Raw genomic sequence first — 17476 nt, 5'->3', positions numbered from 1 at the left:
TTTTTTACTTCAAATCATTTATCATGCATTTTTAGAACCTTTGAAATCATGTCTATTACGTGTTATACATAATTCTAAAGAAAATGTTGCTTTATTTGGAATATTGAAGTATTAAAACTGGAACTCGTTCCAGTTTATTTCAAGATAAATTTAGCTATCGTAAATATTTATTATCTATAAACATTTTTTATACTGAACGTATAACAAAGTGCTCCATATATATAGCAGCGTTGTACAAGTGTCCATCATTCACACTGTACCCACAGCTTTGATAACACAACTAGAACATACGGAAATATCTTGCGTGATTTGATTTCGGATACAATATGAAAATGTGGTATGCATATTGACAAAGAAATAAAAAATACAATTATTGAATTGATCCACAAATATAATAATAATAATAATAATAATAATAATAATATTATTATTACATGTAATAATACTAATTTTAAACATGGTGTAAATAAAATGTCATTTGATAAGTTTATAATCAGATTCATTGGTATAGTCTGCTTATTATGTTTGTTCCAACACACCGATCAATTGAATAATGATGAAATAACAACAATTTAGAAGAAAGGCAGTTTTCGTGTAAACTCTTATTCTTCTTACAGTATAAGCAAACTATAGTGAGTATTTAAAAACAAGTCTGGTAAACGTTTGTATTGTACCCTCCCACAAAACATTGTTTAGGCTTAACATTGTATTTGTTTCTGAACATATGGATTATTCTTTGTCTGATTTCAAGTTGTAACCTATCAATATTAAGTAAGGAAAATATTCACTGTTTTGAGTACATTGTTCTATGTCTTTGCTGGTTTTTCCAAAAATGTAATATAGCTCTAGATTTGAAACAAACTTATACACAGTACGATTATTGTACTTTTCGCTGTTATCATATATATACGAAGTAAATTACATGACACACGTTTCTCAAAATGCAAGCTTTTAATATATGTTTCCATTGAAAATGAAAACATATACATTAATCGTAAATTTTAAAGAAAGTTATGTTTCGTGTTTCGTAACTTAGAGTTTTTTGCATATTAAACAACTATTTCAAATGTATATGTTGTCTGCTATGAATTTTAACAATTGTCTTTATTTTCAAAATAACTAAAAAAATATTATTCTGGTCAACGGGTCAAAGTTTAATTTTTATTTTTAATTTTTTATTTTGTTTTCCACTGGCTAATTTGTTGAAGAAAAAAGGTTCCCGTAACACGTTTGGCCAGTTACGGGGTCTCTATTGACACGAATTAAGGTTTATAGGGGTACCTATTACTACCTAATATAGTAGTATATATAAATACGTCATTTATTTAACGCCTTATACAAGGAAATATATAGCGACATTAATTGCGAGGTATATAAAATTTCAATTTCAGACGTAATTGTAGTTTTCGTTTTAAGACCTTTTTGTGACATTTGATTGCATTACCTCCCCTTCACCCCTTCATAATAATTAAATGTGCGTAGAACGCGGGGTTGTATACAGACCCCGTTTTTTATATTGTCCCCGTAAGTATAGTCTGAAAACTACCGAGACAGCATAGGTAATCGCAAGGTAATCATTTGGTGAGTCCCCTACTGTAAAAACATTGTGCAGACTAGTGATGAAAGTCTTGTATGATTGAAGTTGTCAAAGTTAATATCAAGAAACATCCGGGTCCGGTTTAATAAAAAACTAGAAAACACGACTGAAGTCGCGCGACTGTGCGGTCGACCGACGGTTGTCGGCCGTCAACTGACAAATTGTCGCGTTCACGGAGAAAGTTGCCGCGACTGTGGTTGCATGACTGTGTGGTCAGTCGACTGCGGTCGTGGTAGTCGCTATTTTTAGAAAATTATCACTTCCGCCATCAACATCTGCCGGTGAAAATACACTCGAAAATGGAAGAAGAAGACATCAACGAGTCCAGTCAGTGCCATTCTTGGTCAAAAAAAGAGATTGATATACTATAAGAGCTTGTTATTGAGAACAATAACCTGCTGGAGGGAAAACACGGGCCGTCGGTGACCGAGGCAAACAAGCGAAAACAGTGGCAGGAGATTGTGTCAGCCATAAACGCGTGTGGGGTGGCGTTGAGGACAGTGGACACGTGTAAGAAAAAGCTAAGGGTCCTAAAGAAAAATGCACGAGACTACCTCAACAGTTTTAAAGTGCCAAAGACTGGAGGCGGAAAAGAAAAGAAAAAAACTTTGGTATTATGATGTTGTGTTGGACCACATCATTGGCAGAGATTCGCCCTTCCTACATGGGGTTGCAGGTAATTAATAAGTTTGTAACCAGTTCATATTTACTTTAAATATTTCTTGTTCACTATGTAATAATAATATATGGGCACATGTTCTATTAACCATTTTCAGCTTGCCATTTTATAAATAGGTAACTATTTGAAGTGAAACGCATATAATTATTTGAAAGTCTGCAGATTCTTCATATTGAATTTCGAAGCAGATTGCAGTCTGAGTAAAAAGAAGATCCATCATAAAATCTAACTGGAAATACATGTTATTGTCTCTTATTATGTGTGTGTATATGTTCTTCATGAACTTTTTGCGGAAGATTTTTTCAGATGGTGTTAGAGCAGGGAGTAATAGTCTGTTTTGGAGCGAAGAGCCCAAGAGAAAAAACAAAACAAGTGGTAAGGGGAAATTTATTTTATGCAAATCGGACTGTAAAGATTTTTTCATTATGTGAATATTTATTTGTGAACTTGTGTATTGATTGTGTGCAACTATATGCCAAAAAAAATATTTAAATAATTGCCCAGCATTTTATAGTGGCATTATTTTAAGTCAAAATACACACGCACACACAAATATTCATAATTGCAATCATATACAGACATGCACATTGTTCTGTCTGCTTACACACAAGCACTCTATGTGCATAACCACGTGAACATTGATGGACAACCATGCAATATACATTCTCACATAACATAATCATACACATTTGCATAACATGTACACAGTACAGTGCCAAAAAGGTTTATCTAAGTACCTTTTAATCGTGTATTTGTACCTGTACATGTGCAGCAACATGAATCATCAGTGTGAATGTTAATATGTTATTCGTAAAATCATAATTCAGTTGATTTTAGCAATTTTTTTATGCCCCCATTCAAAGACGAAGAGGGGGTATATTGTTTTGCACATGTCGGTCGGTCCGTCCGTCGGTTGGTCTGTCCACCGGATGGTTTCCGGATGGTAACTCAATAATTCTTAGGCCAAGTATCATACAACTTCATAGTTAGATAGATAATGAGTGGCAGATGACCCCTAAAGATTTTCAGGTCACTAGATCAAAGGTCAATGTCCTAGTGACTCGAAATAGTAAAATGGTTTCCGGATGATTAGTCAAGAATGATTACGCATAGTAAGATGAAACTTCATAGGTACATTGATCATGACTGGCAAATGAGCCCTATTAATTTTCATGTCAGTAGGTCGCAGTCACAGTGACTCGAAACAGTTAAATGGAATCCGGATGATGACTCAATCATGCTTACGCCAAGGATCTTGAAACTTCATAGGTACATTGATAATGACTGGCTGATCACCACTATTAATTTTCAGGTCACTAGGTCAAAGGTCAAAGTCACAGTTACAAAAAGCGTATTCACACAATGGCTGCCACTACAACTGACAGCCCATGTGGGGGCCATGCATGATTTACAAACCGCCCTTGTTTTTAGCTCACCTGAGCACAACGTGCTCATGGTGAGCTTTTGTGATCGCTTTTTGTCCGTCGTCCGTTGTGCGTTGTGCGAAGTCAACGTTTGCCTTGTTCACACTCTAGAGGCCACATTTATTTTCCGATCTTCATGATACTTGGCCAGGAGATTTGTCCCAATAATATCTTGTAATCTCAGGTGAGCGACTTTTGGCCTTTCAGGCCCTCTTGTTATAATATTGATATTTTAGGGGACTGCATTGACATTGTGAATGAAAAGTGCAAGAGGCAAAAAAGCGAGGTGAATCACAATCAAGATAATAATGTTCACCAAAGCCAAGTTCTCCATGATGGTAAGTATTGCATTATTTTCTGATTTAGAATATCTTTTCGGATTAAATGTCTTCAGTGTGTAAAACTTAATGTTGATTTACATTAATGCTGAAAGAATTGCAATAATAAATACAAATTTAAAGAGATTTTTTAAATGTTAAATTTCGTTAGTTGATGCTGAGAATGGCCAGCCCGCACAGCTGAAGAAGACAGACGTCTGTATGACTGTTGATGTCTACGCTGCTAGTCGTGGAGGTAAGTACAGTTATTAAGTGTGGGCATTAAGGGCATTTTGTCCGCTGCTGGGTTTTCTTTTGAGAACTTCATAAGAAAACAATTGTGTCGTACTTTCTAATGTTGTCTTGTATGGTTTGCACATCATTTTTCTTGAAATGTTGTATTATTTGCATTAAATAATGGATTTAGGCAGCTTCTCTGAATGCCAACAGACAGCGGACAGAGTTTTATGGGTGCGCACAAATAAATACATGTCCTTTAACAATGTAATACTGTTTACAGTAACTTACCAACATAAGATACCATAGCTAATAATACATTGACTGCACAAACAGCGAATAAAAAGCCCATACTGCTCCATTATTCATTGAGTAACTTGAATAAAAATTAATAATGAATTGAAAATTTTGTTCATGTCTGAGCCCCATACATGAGCCTCATGGTAATGGTACTGATGAAGTTCTGTACAATAATAAATCATGTTCTGGTACCAGTTGTTGATTTTGTTTAAATGTGTGTATGTATCGGAAAAAAGTTATTATAACCTTAAAAAGACAATGATATTACTACATGGTTATCTAAGTTCAAATAATATGCATGTTTCGGTACCCATACTTTTATGAACAGAGTTTTGTTTATTCCTAAAGCGACGAATCTTTTTCTAAAAAGAATAGGTACTTAAAGAATTGTCATTATGATTGCAATGTATTAAAAACTACATTATAGATCTAGTCCCTTCAATTTATCACATTAAACATATCACATTAAACACTAAAAGTATATTTTTATTTTTTGCATGGATTGTCAGTTTGTTTGTGCAAATGTTTTACACATGTCAATTTGCATTATTCCATATTTTATTCCAGGCACAGGCAGTATCTGCACATCACGCAGTTCTTGTACGAACACAGCAGACAGTCCACTGAAGAGCACAAGAATCTCAACAGGTGAGGAAAAGTCATTTGTTTGATTATTTGCATAGTTATTTTTGTAAAGAAAAACCTAAAAGCACACACACAGTTATATTAAATACATTTTTAGGTTGTCAAAGGACGATAAAATGTGGTAATGCTTACACTTTAATCTTCATTTCAAATAATCATTCTTTTCCCCTACTTTTTATTACGGCAGCTATGTCATTAGCACAGGTATCACATTCACTATACATCTCACTTCGCTCCCCTCAAACCTCCCTATAGGAAAATAATAATAAAATCGTGTGTTATACAGCCACCTGAGGGTGACCAGACCAAAGTGGCCACATTACATAGGTGATAATCAGTGATAACAAGAACAATGTGTGTCTGATGACAGTGTCTTTATGAAACAGGTGGCCCTATAACAGATGGGCCTTATAACACATGTTTTACTGTACATATTGCAAGTTTGCAGCCATTAATTTGTGAAAAAATATCATTGTTATGATGTTTATATCGTTTTATTCCTCTATGCAGAACTAGGAGCATCTGAATGTCAAAAGCTTGTGTCCAAATCAAAGCCAATCAAGATAAGTTGTGCTTCTCAGGTGACTACAACAGTGAAAAAGAAGGCATCAGCAACGTCTGCACAACGGGATGACTCGTATGAAACCATTCAGCCAGCTTGTGAATACTCGCCAGAGTCAACCTCCCCTTACAGCGGCGCTTATCTGCCGAAAAATAAAGAAAAAAAACTATGACATGCTAGTTGTTCTAGAAAAGCAAAGGCTGAAATGGATGTATTGAAAAACAAAAAAAGAAGCACATGGGCAGAAAGAACGGGTGAGAGCAATGAGAGACCAAGTAGCTCTCCAAAGAGAACGCCTTGCTCTCAAGAAAGAAAGGGCACTTATTAATTTACAAATCGAAAGGGAGAAAGCCCTTAACCAGACATACACTGAAAAAGAAGTGACAGAGTTAAATATATTGAAGGAGAAACTCAAGATTGAGAAGTGTAATGCTCGCAAAGCACAGCTAAAGGTGCAGATGCTGGAGGAAAAGTGCACACAGTCAGTAGTCATGACAATATACGATTTCAATAACAATGTCACAAACCAATGAAAACAGGATATATTGTAACAATCGTAATGGTTGCTTCTGATCATTGTTTGTGACATGTTTTTATTTCAATTTCATTTTTTTATGCTTTACCATTTATTCATAGGTTTTTGTACATGTATGTGTGTGTAGCGTTCAAAATAGAATTAATTGCCTTTAAATTATGTGGGTATAATATAATATTCAATTAATGTGTTAGATTGTGTTTTACCTAATTTAAACTATAACTGTACTTTTATTATTGATAACATCCAATCTGCTATTACAGCATGAATTAAGGTGAAATAATTTGCCAATGACATGCATTTGATTGGTTTTGCGCATACACACTCACATGTATATGTTCACAGTATATAGAACATAAAAAATAACCAAAACGCATAGATGCACATTTACAATCCTTAATTACAGTTGTCTATGTGTACATTTTTTCTGATGCCTGATAAGCGAACTGTTTTGGATAAGCCAAATTCTCAACAATCCAACAAACATTTTTTATCCCCAACGCTATTTATCATGATCAACCAGCATTAAGGAAGTATTAAAGGTGCCGAATTTGTTTTATTGACTGATTCAAGTAAACAATACAAATTAAATATTACTGCAGAATACGAACTATGAATTGTAAAACATATCAATACAGTGAAGGAACCAGTTAGGCGGAAATAATATCACTCATCTCATTGTCATTTTACATGGAATGCTATATAGCTTCCATATAAGCACAGACTGGAATTACATTCAATCAAAAGCGTCCTCTCACCTTCCAAAGTATGCGTCTGCAAATTTATTACGCACAGCAGCTGCATAGCCTTCTTGGATAAGACGATGGGGTTGTGGCTGTTCTTCCTGACAAGCACGGTCTGGTATGCTGTCATTATGATCATCATGGACACAGCCTACGTTGCAGCAATTCTGAGGAACTGGTAGTCTCAGGCAGATCTTATGCAGGACAACGCAGGCTCCGATAATATTGCAGGCTTTGTCAGGAGAATATCTGTAACAAGAGATGTGTATGTCCACTTATTCGCCGCTTTGAAGTCATATATTTTAACTATGTCATTGAAGGATGACCTTGACCTTTCACTAATCAAAATATGCAGCTCCATGAGATACTCATGCATGCCAAATATCAAGTTGTTACCTTCACTATAGCACAACTTATGACCAATGTCAAAGTTTACGGACAGACTGACTGACGGACTGACTGACGGACAGTACAAAAATATATGCCATCCTTCATGGGCATGCAAAGTATTTTCTCTTCAATGTTCCATTGTTTTATGTGCTTTGTTCATCTCACTGTAAACATTTCAAGAACCATAACCTCCCACCACCACAACCTATTAAGCACCATTAGTCAATTAATACTAGCAAGTTCCGCTGCGTTGACTTAAGTCCAAATGTACACACTTATTTAAATCCCACAGTGCAGCCTTTGCAATTAAAACACAAATACAGACACATCATGCATATAAATCTCCAAAAGTATCTCAGCTCTCTATGCAGACAGTGCCATCTGCGTTTCAATAAACCATTGCACCGTTCAATCGTAGCCCGGGTTGAAGAGTTTGCAAAGTTGAATCTTTCCTGTGTTCGTCCTCTTGGGTTGATGTAAGGTGTCAACAGCCAAGGCCTGAAAAAATTAGGGTGCTTTGATATTTTTAAGCTATAGTTTAAGATAAGCAGCAATACATAATTCTTAGCGTATACCTGTATCAATAAATCAACGCATGTGTAGCTAAAGCAATTTAGTGAAGATTGGCTTCAGTCTACCAACATAGAAAAAAAATGTTTGTAGTTGTATTCGCGCATCCATGTGACGGTCCATAAACAAATCCGTGAAGTAAAAAATGGCTGTGTCGTCACAAGCGTTCTTATGTCGTTTTAACAGAACGCGTGATGTTATTGGTAACGCGTTGTTTGAACAGTACTGTTGCAAAAATAAACTATGAGGTTATTTTGATCAGATGTTCTAAAAATAAACTCAGATACAGTATATGTGACGATTTTTTGATCGAATGTTAAATTATAAATTTATCTGAACGTACACGAGTCTGAATTGCACCAGTTTGTACAACACTTTTTATGCACTGATACAGCTACATAACCCATAAACATGTTTATTTTCGTCATCAAAGGCCTTGAAGAGATTTTCAGACAAAAAACCAAACATGACAATTATAACAAAAGCAAAAAAATACATTGCACTAAGTTTGGCTGATTTAATGTGGCAAATATGTAGTGCTTAGATTATTTGTCATCTTATCAATTCAGTTGTATGAATGTGTACATCAGCATGTACCCGCTGTCTCCAAGCAGATGGCCAGTGAGTGGTGGTCCATTGAGATCCTCGAGTGCAGGAAATACTGCACTCTGTCGCAGTATAAATGCATCATGGAAGATTCCTGGATCCGAATCGACAATGTTCAAGATTTTCATATCAGCATCACAGATTAGTTGAACTGTGGACTGTACTGTGGAATCCTTTCCTGTTAACGTATATGCCTTCAAATTTAGAGGGGGCAAGGATTTTAACGTGTGTACAGTCAATGCGCCCAATCACACCTGCGAAACCTGGCTTTATGTTGAAAAATTTCCTCTTTGTTGCTTCTGTTTGTTCTTGTTTGTCGAACTTAATATATTGCTCCATAGATGTCACCAGTACCTGTGATACTTTGTGGATTACCGTGCACACGGTTCCTTTTGATACACCAAAAGCATCAGCAATCACTTCTTGGAAGCATCCCGTTGCAAAGAAACGATGAGCAATCAGCATTTGCATGCTTGCAGGCAGACTCCTTTCCTTTCGGAATCGTATTCTAGATCTACAGCAAAGGTGTCTATGAGCTCCAATAGCTCTCTCCTTGGTAAGCGAAATCGACGGAAAAGTTCATCATCATTGTACATATCTAATGGATTCAACCTTTCTCTAAAAACTCGCTCTCTTCGAAAATGTCTTCGCATTCGATGAACAAGTCGCATGGAGGCCGCCATGATTACACTCGAAACTATCCGCGTTCATTTTGCACGGGTTTTGAATGCCGACAAAGCGTCAAGCGACGAGCAGTCGTGGTGTGAGGGGTAGACTGTGGTCGCTCGACAATATGTATAACAACGCGCGGTCGATTAAACTGGACCCAGGGGGGGGGGGGGGGTATATAATTGCACTGCTCAGAAAGACTAGAGCGACACATCTGGCTGAAAGCACTAAGTCCGTTTTTGTCTATTATGGTATTTCATAACTGTTCGCGAGTGTAAGACTTCACATAACAGAGCAGAAAACGATGGTGCACTATATTCGAATTCACTCCATTGCAAAGTGCACATGTATTCATACACGCGGGCATAGTTAGTCGCCCAATTACTCGCATTGTCTTACTACAGAGAGAGGAGAGTTCAGGATTATTTCTGGTGATAGTCCATAAACCACACACTCCGTCTGACCGTAATATCGTTGAGCCAAGAAAGGGGTACTTCTTTGAACACTCTTGAAACTGATTAAAATTCCTTTTTTGTGTAACGTGTCGGCGGAGCATGGCTTTCCACACACTTTTAATCGGGACCGGCCTTCTGCAATGTATTGATCCATGATGTGGTGAAGTTCGTACTTGCACAATATCGCACGTATGTCGGGAATGAAACCATGGTGTTGTTTGTCAAAGTTTTCATAATTAATGTGTCTGCTGTTAAACAAATGTTTAGCCATGTATGTATTTGGTAGGTTGCAATGTTGTCCAAGAAAAATCAGCTTTTTGTAATCAACTATTGTCTCCATAGGCGCGACATGGATAGCACGTGAGGTAAAGTTAGTTGCAGTGTTTTGTGGCAGAGCCTGTATGTGTTTTAGGCAAAACCTATGAGAGCGTTCTAGCTTAATTATGTCATCTGCACTTATTGAAGTCCACAGTTCACAGCCATATAATGCTTTAGATATCACAGCAGAGTTATAGACTCTTATAGCTGTTGACGGGTTGAGTGCAAGGGGAGATACTAGTAGCCCACTATTAACGATACTCAGATATGTTCCTCGAAGCTTGTTGCACGCGTCATCAACCATATCTGAAGAACGTAGATACGGGTCGCACTTCAAACCGAGGTGAACGTAGGAAGATGCCTCTCTGATTGTGTTAGTACCCAGTTTGAAAATTCGGTTTGTCTCTCCCTTCAAGCGTTCGTTAAAAACAACGCCTGCACATTTATTCGGGTTATACTGGTACTGCCACTGATTTGAATAGTTGCTACAGATTACAAGCATTGCATTCAATCCATGAACACAGTATGACAGCAACAGCATGTCGTCGGCGACTGTAGGTGAGCTGACCCGAATATCGTACACACAGATGCCAGCACCAGATTTTTCTAATGTACTGATATGGCCGAACCACCCTGAGTGTTTCCCCTGATATCGGATACAGCTAGACATGTTCGTGTATATAGCATAGAAAGTTTGTGCTGTCAATGTCTGTTTCTGTAAACAGCTTGGAGAGCATCTCGCGGTACCAAACGGTGCCGAAGGCCTTTCTGCCATTCATAAAGCATGCATATAGCTTGGAGTTGGACTCTCGTGCAAAATACACAGATTCACGAAGAATGAAGGAAGTCATTAGGCAGGGTAATCTGTCTTGGGAGCCACATTGTTGTTTATTTATATTCGACATAATGTACTTTTGACTTTGTCAATAGGGCTGATTCGTACAATTTTAATAAGATGGAATTGAGAGTTATGGCACGAAAATTACCCGACAAATCACGACGTTTTCTTTATCGTATTTAAATGTATATATTTTTAATGGCACAATTCCGAGAGCGCTCTTTTATTTTCGACTGCGTAATTAATACCATTTATGTACATACAACTTTGAGATTCTCAATAACTAGTACCTGATCAACCTCCGCGCAGAGATTTGACTGGAACCAGCATAGCTGGTCTCTCATAGCATAGTTGTATGTGAGAGCATGGAACGACAACTCTGCGTGGAGATTGGTACCTGATCTTCAAAGATCGACCTATACATTGACACCAATCGTGGACAATTGTGCACTGGCCATTTGTTTCATTTACTAAAACCCCATGTTTGTTACGTTTTGCGGTCTGTGTATTATTTATTATCTTTATTTATTATTATTATTATTATTATTATTATTATTTAAAAAAAGAGTAGTGTCCCTTGGATATGATGGACGTGTTCGTTTGCCGCTTACAAAATTAAAGACTATGGGGATTTGTATAGTTTTGTGGAGGTGTTGGATAGGGCGGGATTTCGCCATGGATATTCAGCAGTTGACAATATTTTTTGTCTTCAAGCAATGATTCAAAATATCTTACCAAAAAAACCGGCAGGTTTTATTGTTTAAATGTCGATTTTAAAAAGGCTTTTGATAAAATTAATCACATTGAATTATTTAAATGTCTCGAAAAAAAGGGGGCTACATGGCAAGTTCCTCTACATTTTAAAGTCAATGTATAATAACTTACAGTCATGTGTAAAGATAAATTCCTCGGGAAAGGGGGGAATGTCCTCTAATTCATACACAACAGATTTCTTTCCCTGCAACATTGGCACCAGACAGGTATACAAAACAAGTTGAACTATCTTCGATTTATTAATTGAATTTGATGAATTATCAGCCCATTTAAAAGAAAAATGTGGATCTGGTATTTTTCTTTATAACTAAATACCCGATATATTATGTTTAATGTTTGCAGATGATGTAGCAAACTGCGTAGAAACTGTTCAAAAATTACAACAGCAATTAAATGTAATAGATACATATTGCGATATACTGGAATGGAAGTCAATTTAGATAAAACTGAATTCATCGTGTTTCGTAATGGTGGTGTCTTAAAAAATTGCGAACGTTGGTATTTCAGAGGCAAACAGGTTAAAACAACATCCAATTACAAGTACATGGGGCTCATGTTTACGCCTTCGTTACCATGATCAGTAGCTCTTAACAAGTTAGCCATGCAAACACAGAAAGCTATTTTTTCAATATATGCGTGTCAAAAATCATATGGTTACTTTACCCAAATATATATGTTTAAAATTTCGACTCTATGATAACACCAATATTGTGTTATGGCTCTCAGGTCTGGGGTTATGAATTTAAACAAAAAATAGAATGTGTTCATAATCTTTTTTGTAAAAAATATGTGAAACTTAATAAAAACACTAACACCTGTATTGCATTAGGAGTATGTGGAAGACTACCTTTGTGTATTTCGTACTATACTAATTGTATAAGGTATTGGTGCAAATTACTGCAAATGCCCAATACTCGTTATCCTAAAAACTGTTATTTAATGCTCGTATCATTAGACAATATCGGAAGGGACTGTTGGGCCACTAAAATAAAAAAATCTCCTTTTTACATATGGATTTGGTTATGCATGGATAAATCAAGAAATAGGCGATACCATCTTATTTATTAATATATTCAAACAACGGATTATTGACTGTCACACACAAAATTGGCATGACACGATACAAAATTTAAGTAGATGTTACCATTATAAATACTTTTAAACACACCTAGATCCCGAAAGATATCTTTCCATGAATATCCAAACAAAATTAAAAACTGCTTTTGCAAAATTCCGCAGTAGTAATCATAAACTCAAGATTGAACTTGGTAGACATTTAAACTTACCATTTGAATCGCGTTCATGTAGGTTACGCATGCGCAATTAATTTCCTTCTATATTACATATAAAATAGTTGATGTTCGTTATCAATTTTTACCATGATCAAGCAATTACCCACTATATCATCATACATCATTAGAAAGATAAATGCATAATCTTTTGAAAAAAATGGATGTCATTAAATTCTATACGTTGTAACTGAAAATATTCACCTTAGAATAGGCAAACCGGTTTTGACAGCTGTGCAGGCGACCATTTTGGGCTCAAATAGTATGAGCCGGGAACCATCAACAGAAAAAGTAGAGCGCACAAATGGCCTTTTTTTCTTATTGCTTACAAATATACCTTCAAATTAATACCCAAAACAACCATTTGCATTATATTTTACAAAACCTAGGCAGCATTCACTGGACAATGTGTGCTATATATCAAATTGACTGCATTTAACCCTGTAAACAGGAGTTCCGGTTTGTGGTTATGTGACCTTTAAGAGAACCCAACCCCTTCAAATTTGAATTAAAGGCACTTTTCCCACAGGTATAATCTGTTTTGAGAAAGATCACAAAGTTCCGGTACAATGACACACAGATTTATTCATAAAAGTTGCCGTTGAAAGCGTCATGCGTAACAGCGTTTCGGGTCAAGAATTATGGTAGAAAAGCCAAACTTGGTTACATTATACATGCAGCACTTAGACTCCATACAAGTCATCACTTTCGATTCTAATAGGCAATTTTGATGTAACAGATGACTGATTAAGTGAAAACAATCTTCAATGGCAGTATTTGTGCATCAAGGCAGGTTTTGAACAGGTTTCGAACAAACTTTTATTTTTTGCACATTTTAGGTAAAATCCATGTAGAAGCAGCATTTATGATGTCATTTGACCCAACAAAAGGGCTTGCTTGCATGGAAAAACAACACACTTGAATTCCTGACTCAAAAAAGTCATCGTCAGACATGACCTTTAAGTCTTTTGCCACACCTGGACCTATGATTCCTAGACTCGAGTTCCGTCTTGGACAGGCTCCGGAAAGTGTCAGTCTGGCCCGGGTGCTCAATTCCGTGTAATCTGAGAAAACAAAAAGGTTTTTTTTGTGCACATTTACCAATAACGGTGCCAACTAATGTAAGTGGGATACAATTAGAGTAAGCTTTCAATAGTCTTTGTTGCTTTATTTGCTGCAAAGGGATAAGTCACCACGCCGGAATCACATTGTCGGGCACACTGGAAAAGTTATCGCCTTAAAATGTTGTTTCAGAGCTGCAGTAAATGTTTAACACCCAATTTTCCTAATTTTGGGGACAAAGGTGTGCCAAGATATCAAAGAAATCATTTTGCAATAGATTTAATTGAAAATAACGGTGTACTAACCTACAAAGACACCGATCCTCTCGACACGACTGGGCGAGTGTTGAGGGCTGTCTCCGAATCAGTCATGCTGTACAGTTTTTGATGGCCTGTCACTTCAGCCGGACCTGTAAACCAATTGGACGACAGTTCAGACATAGCTATAGACCCATTTCGACACCGCCTACAAATGCACGCTTAGATTTACGCATAATAATAGTGATAATGAGGTCACTTAAATACAGATTCCCTGGTGTTTTCCATGCGGGGTCTATAACAACAACATTCCTCCAGCAAAGAAAACATAATATTATTATCATTTTTGTGTTTCCAGCTGAACACTTGATTTTGCTTGAACTCAGCAAGATATCCAAACAGGAAAAATAAGGCAAAGTAGTGTTATTAAAACTTATTATGAGTAGAATTGCCTGACGGGGTTGAAAGCGAAGGCAAATAACAGTGTCGGTCAAAAATTGGCAGGCGTTTTTAACAGTAAAAGGTTCAAAAAGTAAACAATAATAATAGATACAGATAAAATAATGACATGCATTAGGTTCATTTTTTAGATTGATGCAAATTAATGTCAAAATGTCACTGAAAAACAATACCGAGTGTTTAAGTATTCTTAGAATATGTCTCCGGAACAGGTTTCGGTGTGATTTTCCAGCATTTACCCCCCTTATTACCCCAAGTGCTACAGCCCAATTGCAAACAGCCCTAACTTGGGCCAAAATGACATCTGGCAGTTATGTTTTGCAAAACAGATAGTTTTTGATGGTCAATTGTCAAAATTCTGGCAGACGACTAACTTGGTCGGAGGTTCTTAAAGGTTACGCATGCGCAATTAATTTCCTTCTATATTACATATAAAATAGTTGATGTTCGATATCAATTTTTACCATGATCAAGCAATGACCCACTATATCATCATACGTCATTAAAAAGATAAATGCATAATCTTTTGAAAAAAATGGATGTCATTAAATTATATACGTTGTAACTGAAAATATTCACCTTAGAATAGGCAAACCGGTTTTGACAGCTGTGCAGGCGACCATTTGGGGCTCAAATAGTATGACCTACTTTCAAAGCCGGGAACCATCAACAGAAAAAGTAGAGCACAAAAATGGCTTTTTTTTCTTATTGCTTACAAATATACCTTCAAATTAATACCCAAAACAACCATTTGCATTATATTTTACAAATCCTAGGCAGCATTCACTGAACAATGTGTGCTATATATCAAATTGACTGCATGTAACCCTGTAAACAGGAGTTCCGGTTTGGGGTTATGTGACCTGTACACATTGTTCTAATGGCGATATCGAAATAATTGATTGCGAATACCACGCTTTTTTTTCATTGTGTTAAGTATTGTAATGTTAGGAATTTATATTTATATTCGTTGTTCTCATCTGGAGAGACATTAAACGATTTTTACAATATCATGTCTTTAAATAATGATAACAGCATTAGGAAATTAACTTGGTCCTATTTCCATCTTTTACAGGCGATCATACTGGCGTATGATATATTTATAAAAAATATCTATATAAAAACAAATTAAACAATATGATACAACTTTTGGAATTGTATTATATTATGTTATTGTGTTATGTATCATGGACACAAATCTGAAAATGTATTATATTATGTTATTGTGTTATGTATCATGGACACGACTCTGAAAATGTATTATATTATGTTATTGTGTTCTGTACACATACATATAATGTCCGGCCTTGTATGATAAAACCATTATGTCAAAGACAAATGTAATTTAAAACATGTTGAACAATAGTGACAAAAGAAAACCAGAAGTGATTTACTCTTAAGGTTTTTATTATGTGTGTTGTTAAACAATTTACAATATTTTTCTATTTAACTTCATTGCTTTTGTGGTTCCGCATTGAAAAACATAGTGTTTCGTGTTTATAATATTAGTTTTGTTACTAATAAAACAAAACAAAAAGTATTTTTAGAGATTAATTCAGATAACATGAATGTTCCAACTTAATTTTGTATTTTTATTTTTCATAAAAAGTGTAATTGTTATCAATACTTTTCTTTTTCATTTATACCAATACTGTTGTTATGTTATTGGGCGTGCTTTTAAAACTGAGCTGCGTTTTGCGAAAACGGGTCTTAAGTCTTAGGAGTTCCGAGTTCCAACTTGTTTTCTTGTTTTGCATAATCTTTGTAATTGTTATCAAGACTTTTCTTTTTCATTGATACGAATACTGTTTTCATGTTATTGGACGTGCTTTTAAAACTGAGCCGCGTTTGCGAAAACGGGTCTTATGTCTCAGGAGTTCCGAGTTCCAACTTGTTTTTGTTATGTTTCATAATCTTTGTAATTGTTATCAAGACTTTTCTTTTTTCATTTATGCGAATACTTTCTTCATGTTATTGGACGTGCTTTTAAAACTGAGCCGCGTATTGCGAAAACGGGTCTTATGTCTTAGGAGTTCCGACAAGCCTGCCATTCGCCTTTTGAAATTTGAAATTACATACCTTTTGAAACTGTATAATTAATTTTGATGTTATTGTCTTATATATCATGGGCACAATTCTTAAATTGTAGTGTATTATGTCATTTTGCAATGTATTATGGGCCGGAGGCCTTGATTTACTCAATAAACTCTTCTGTTCTGTTCTGTTCATTATCTAAGTAAGCATTACTTAATCTGTTAATTTCCATCTTCATTCAAGAATGACGATAAATTTATTTAATATAAGTTTAAATGGGTTAGATAAATAGATAATAAATGTGTTGTTATAGAAAAGTATATTTTCTTTAAACATAGTTTTTATTTAATACACTTTTTGTATGTGTTTTTATATTCATGTTATTCCAAATTATTTCCTTACTCAAAGCAATTTGTGATATTTATTTTACGCTGATGGCATCGAAAGCAAAAGGCTTCTTGAAACTCTTTTGAATCCATTTCCTGGGTAACACCTGTATCTTTGAGGAGATCTCAATAACGCTTCCACCGTGGTGATCGAACATTTGAACAACCGTTGCTAAGTCGACCCATTTCCTCTACACCACGCGCAATTTTACATACTGGCACACACAGTCACATATGTTTACATGCGCTCAATGTTGTACACAATTCAAACCTTCATGAACCATGTGAGTGTATCCGATATTTGTAAAAAAAATCGTTTTCCCCGTGACC

The 17476-nt window shown here is 35.8% G+C and overlaps 1 protein-coding gene across 1 annotated transcript; it reads left to right on the top strand.

The window, feature by feature from the left end:
* The first annotated feature begins 1030 nt into the window (after positions 1-1030).
* LOC127860619 (uncharacterized) lies at positions 1031-6482 on the top strand. Its single transcript, XM_052398829.1, has 6 exons — positions 1031-2273; positions 2583-2651; positions 3937-4038; positions 4190-4273; positions 5122-5202; positions 5710-6482. The coding sequence occupies exons 1-6, from the start codon at positions 2138-2140 to the stop codon at positions 5931-5933; spliced, it is 696 nt and encodes a 231-aa protein (XP_052254789.1). The 5' UTR covers positions 1031-2137; the 3' UTR covers positions 5934-6482.
* Positions 6483-17476: the final 10994 nt, after the last annotated feature.

The sequence above is a fragment of the Dreissena polymorpha genome, chromosome 15 (genome assembly GCF_020536995.1).
Source record: "Dreissena polymorpha isolate Duluth1 chromosome 15, UMN_Dpol_1.0, whole genome shotgun sequence".
NCBI lineage: Eukaryota > Metazoa > Mollusca > Bivalvia > Myida > Dreissenidae > Dreissena > Dreissena polymorpha.
The sequence above is the reverse complement of the archived record's forward strand: the minus strand, read 5'-3'. Positions and strand labels throughout refer to the sequence as shown.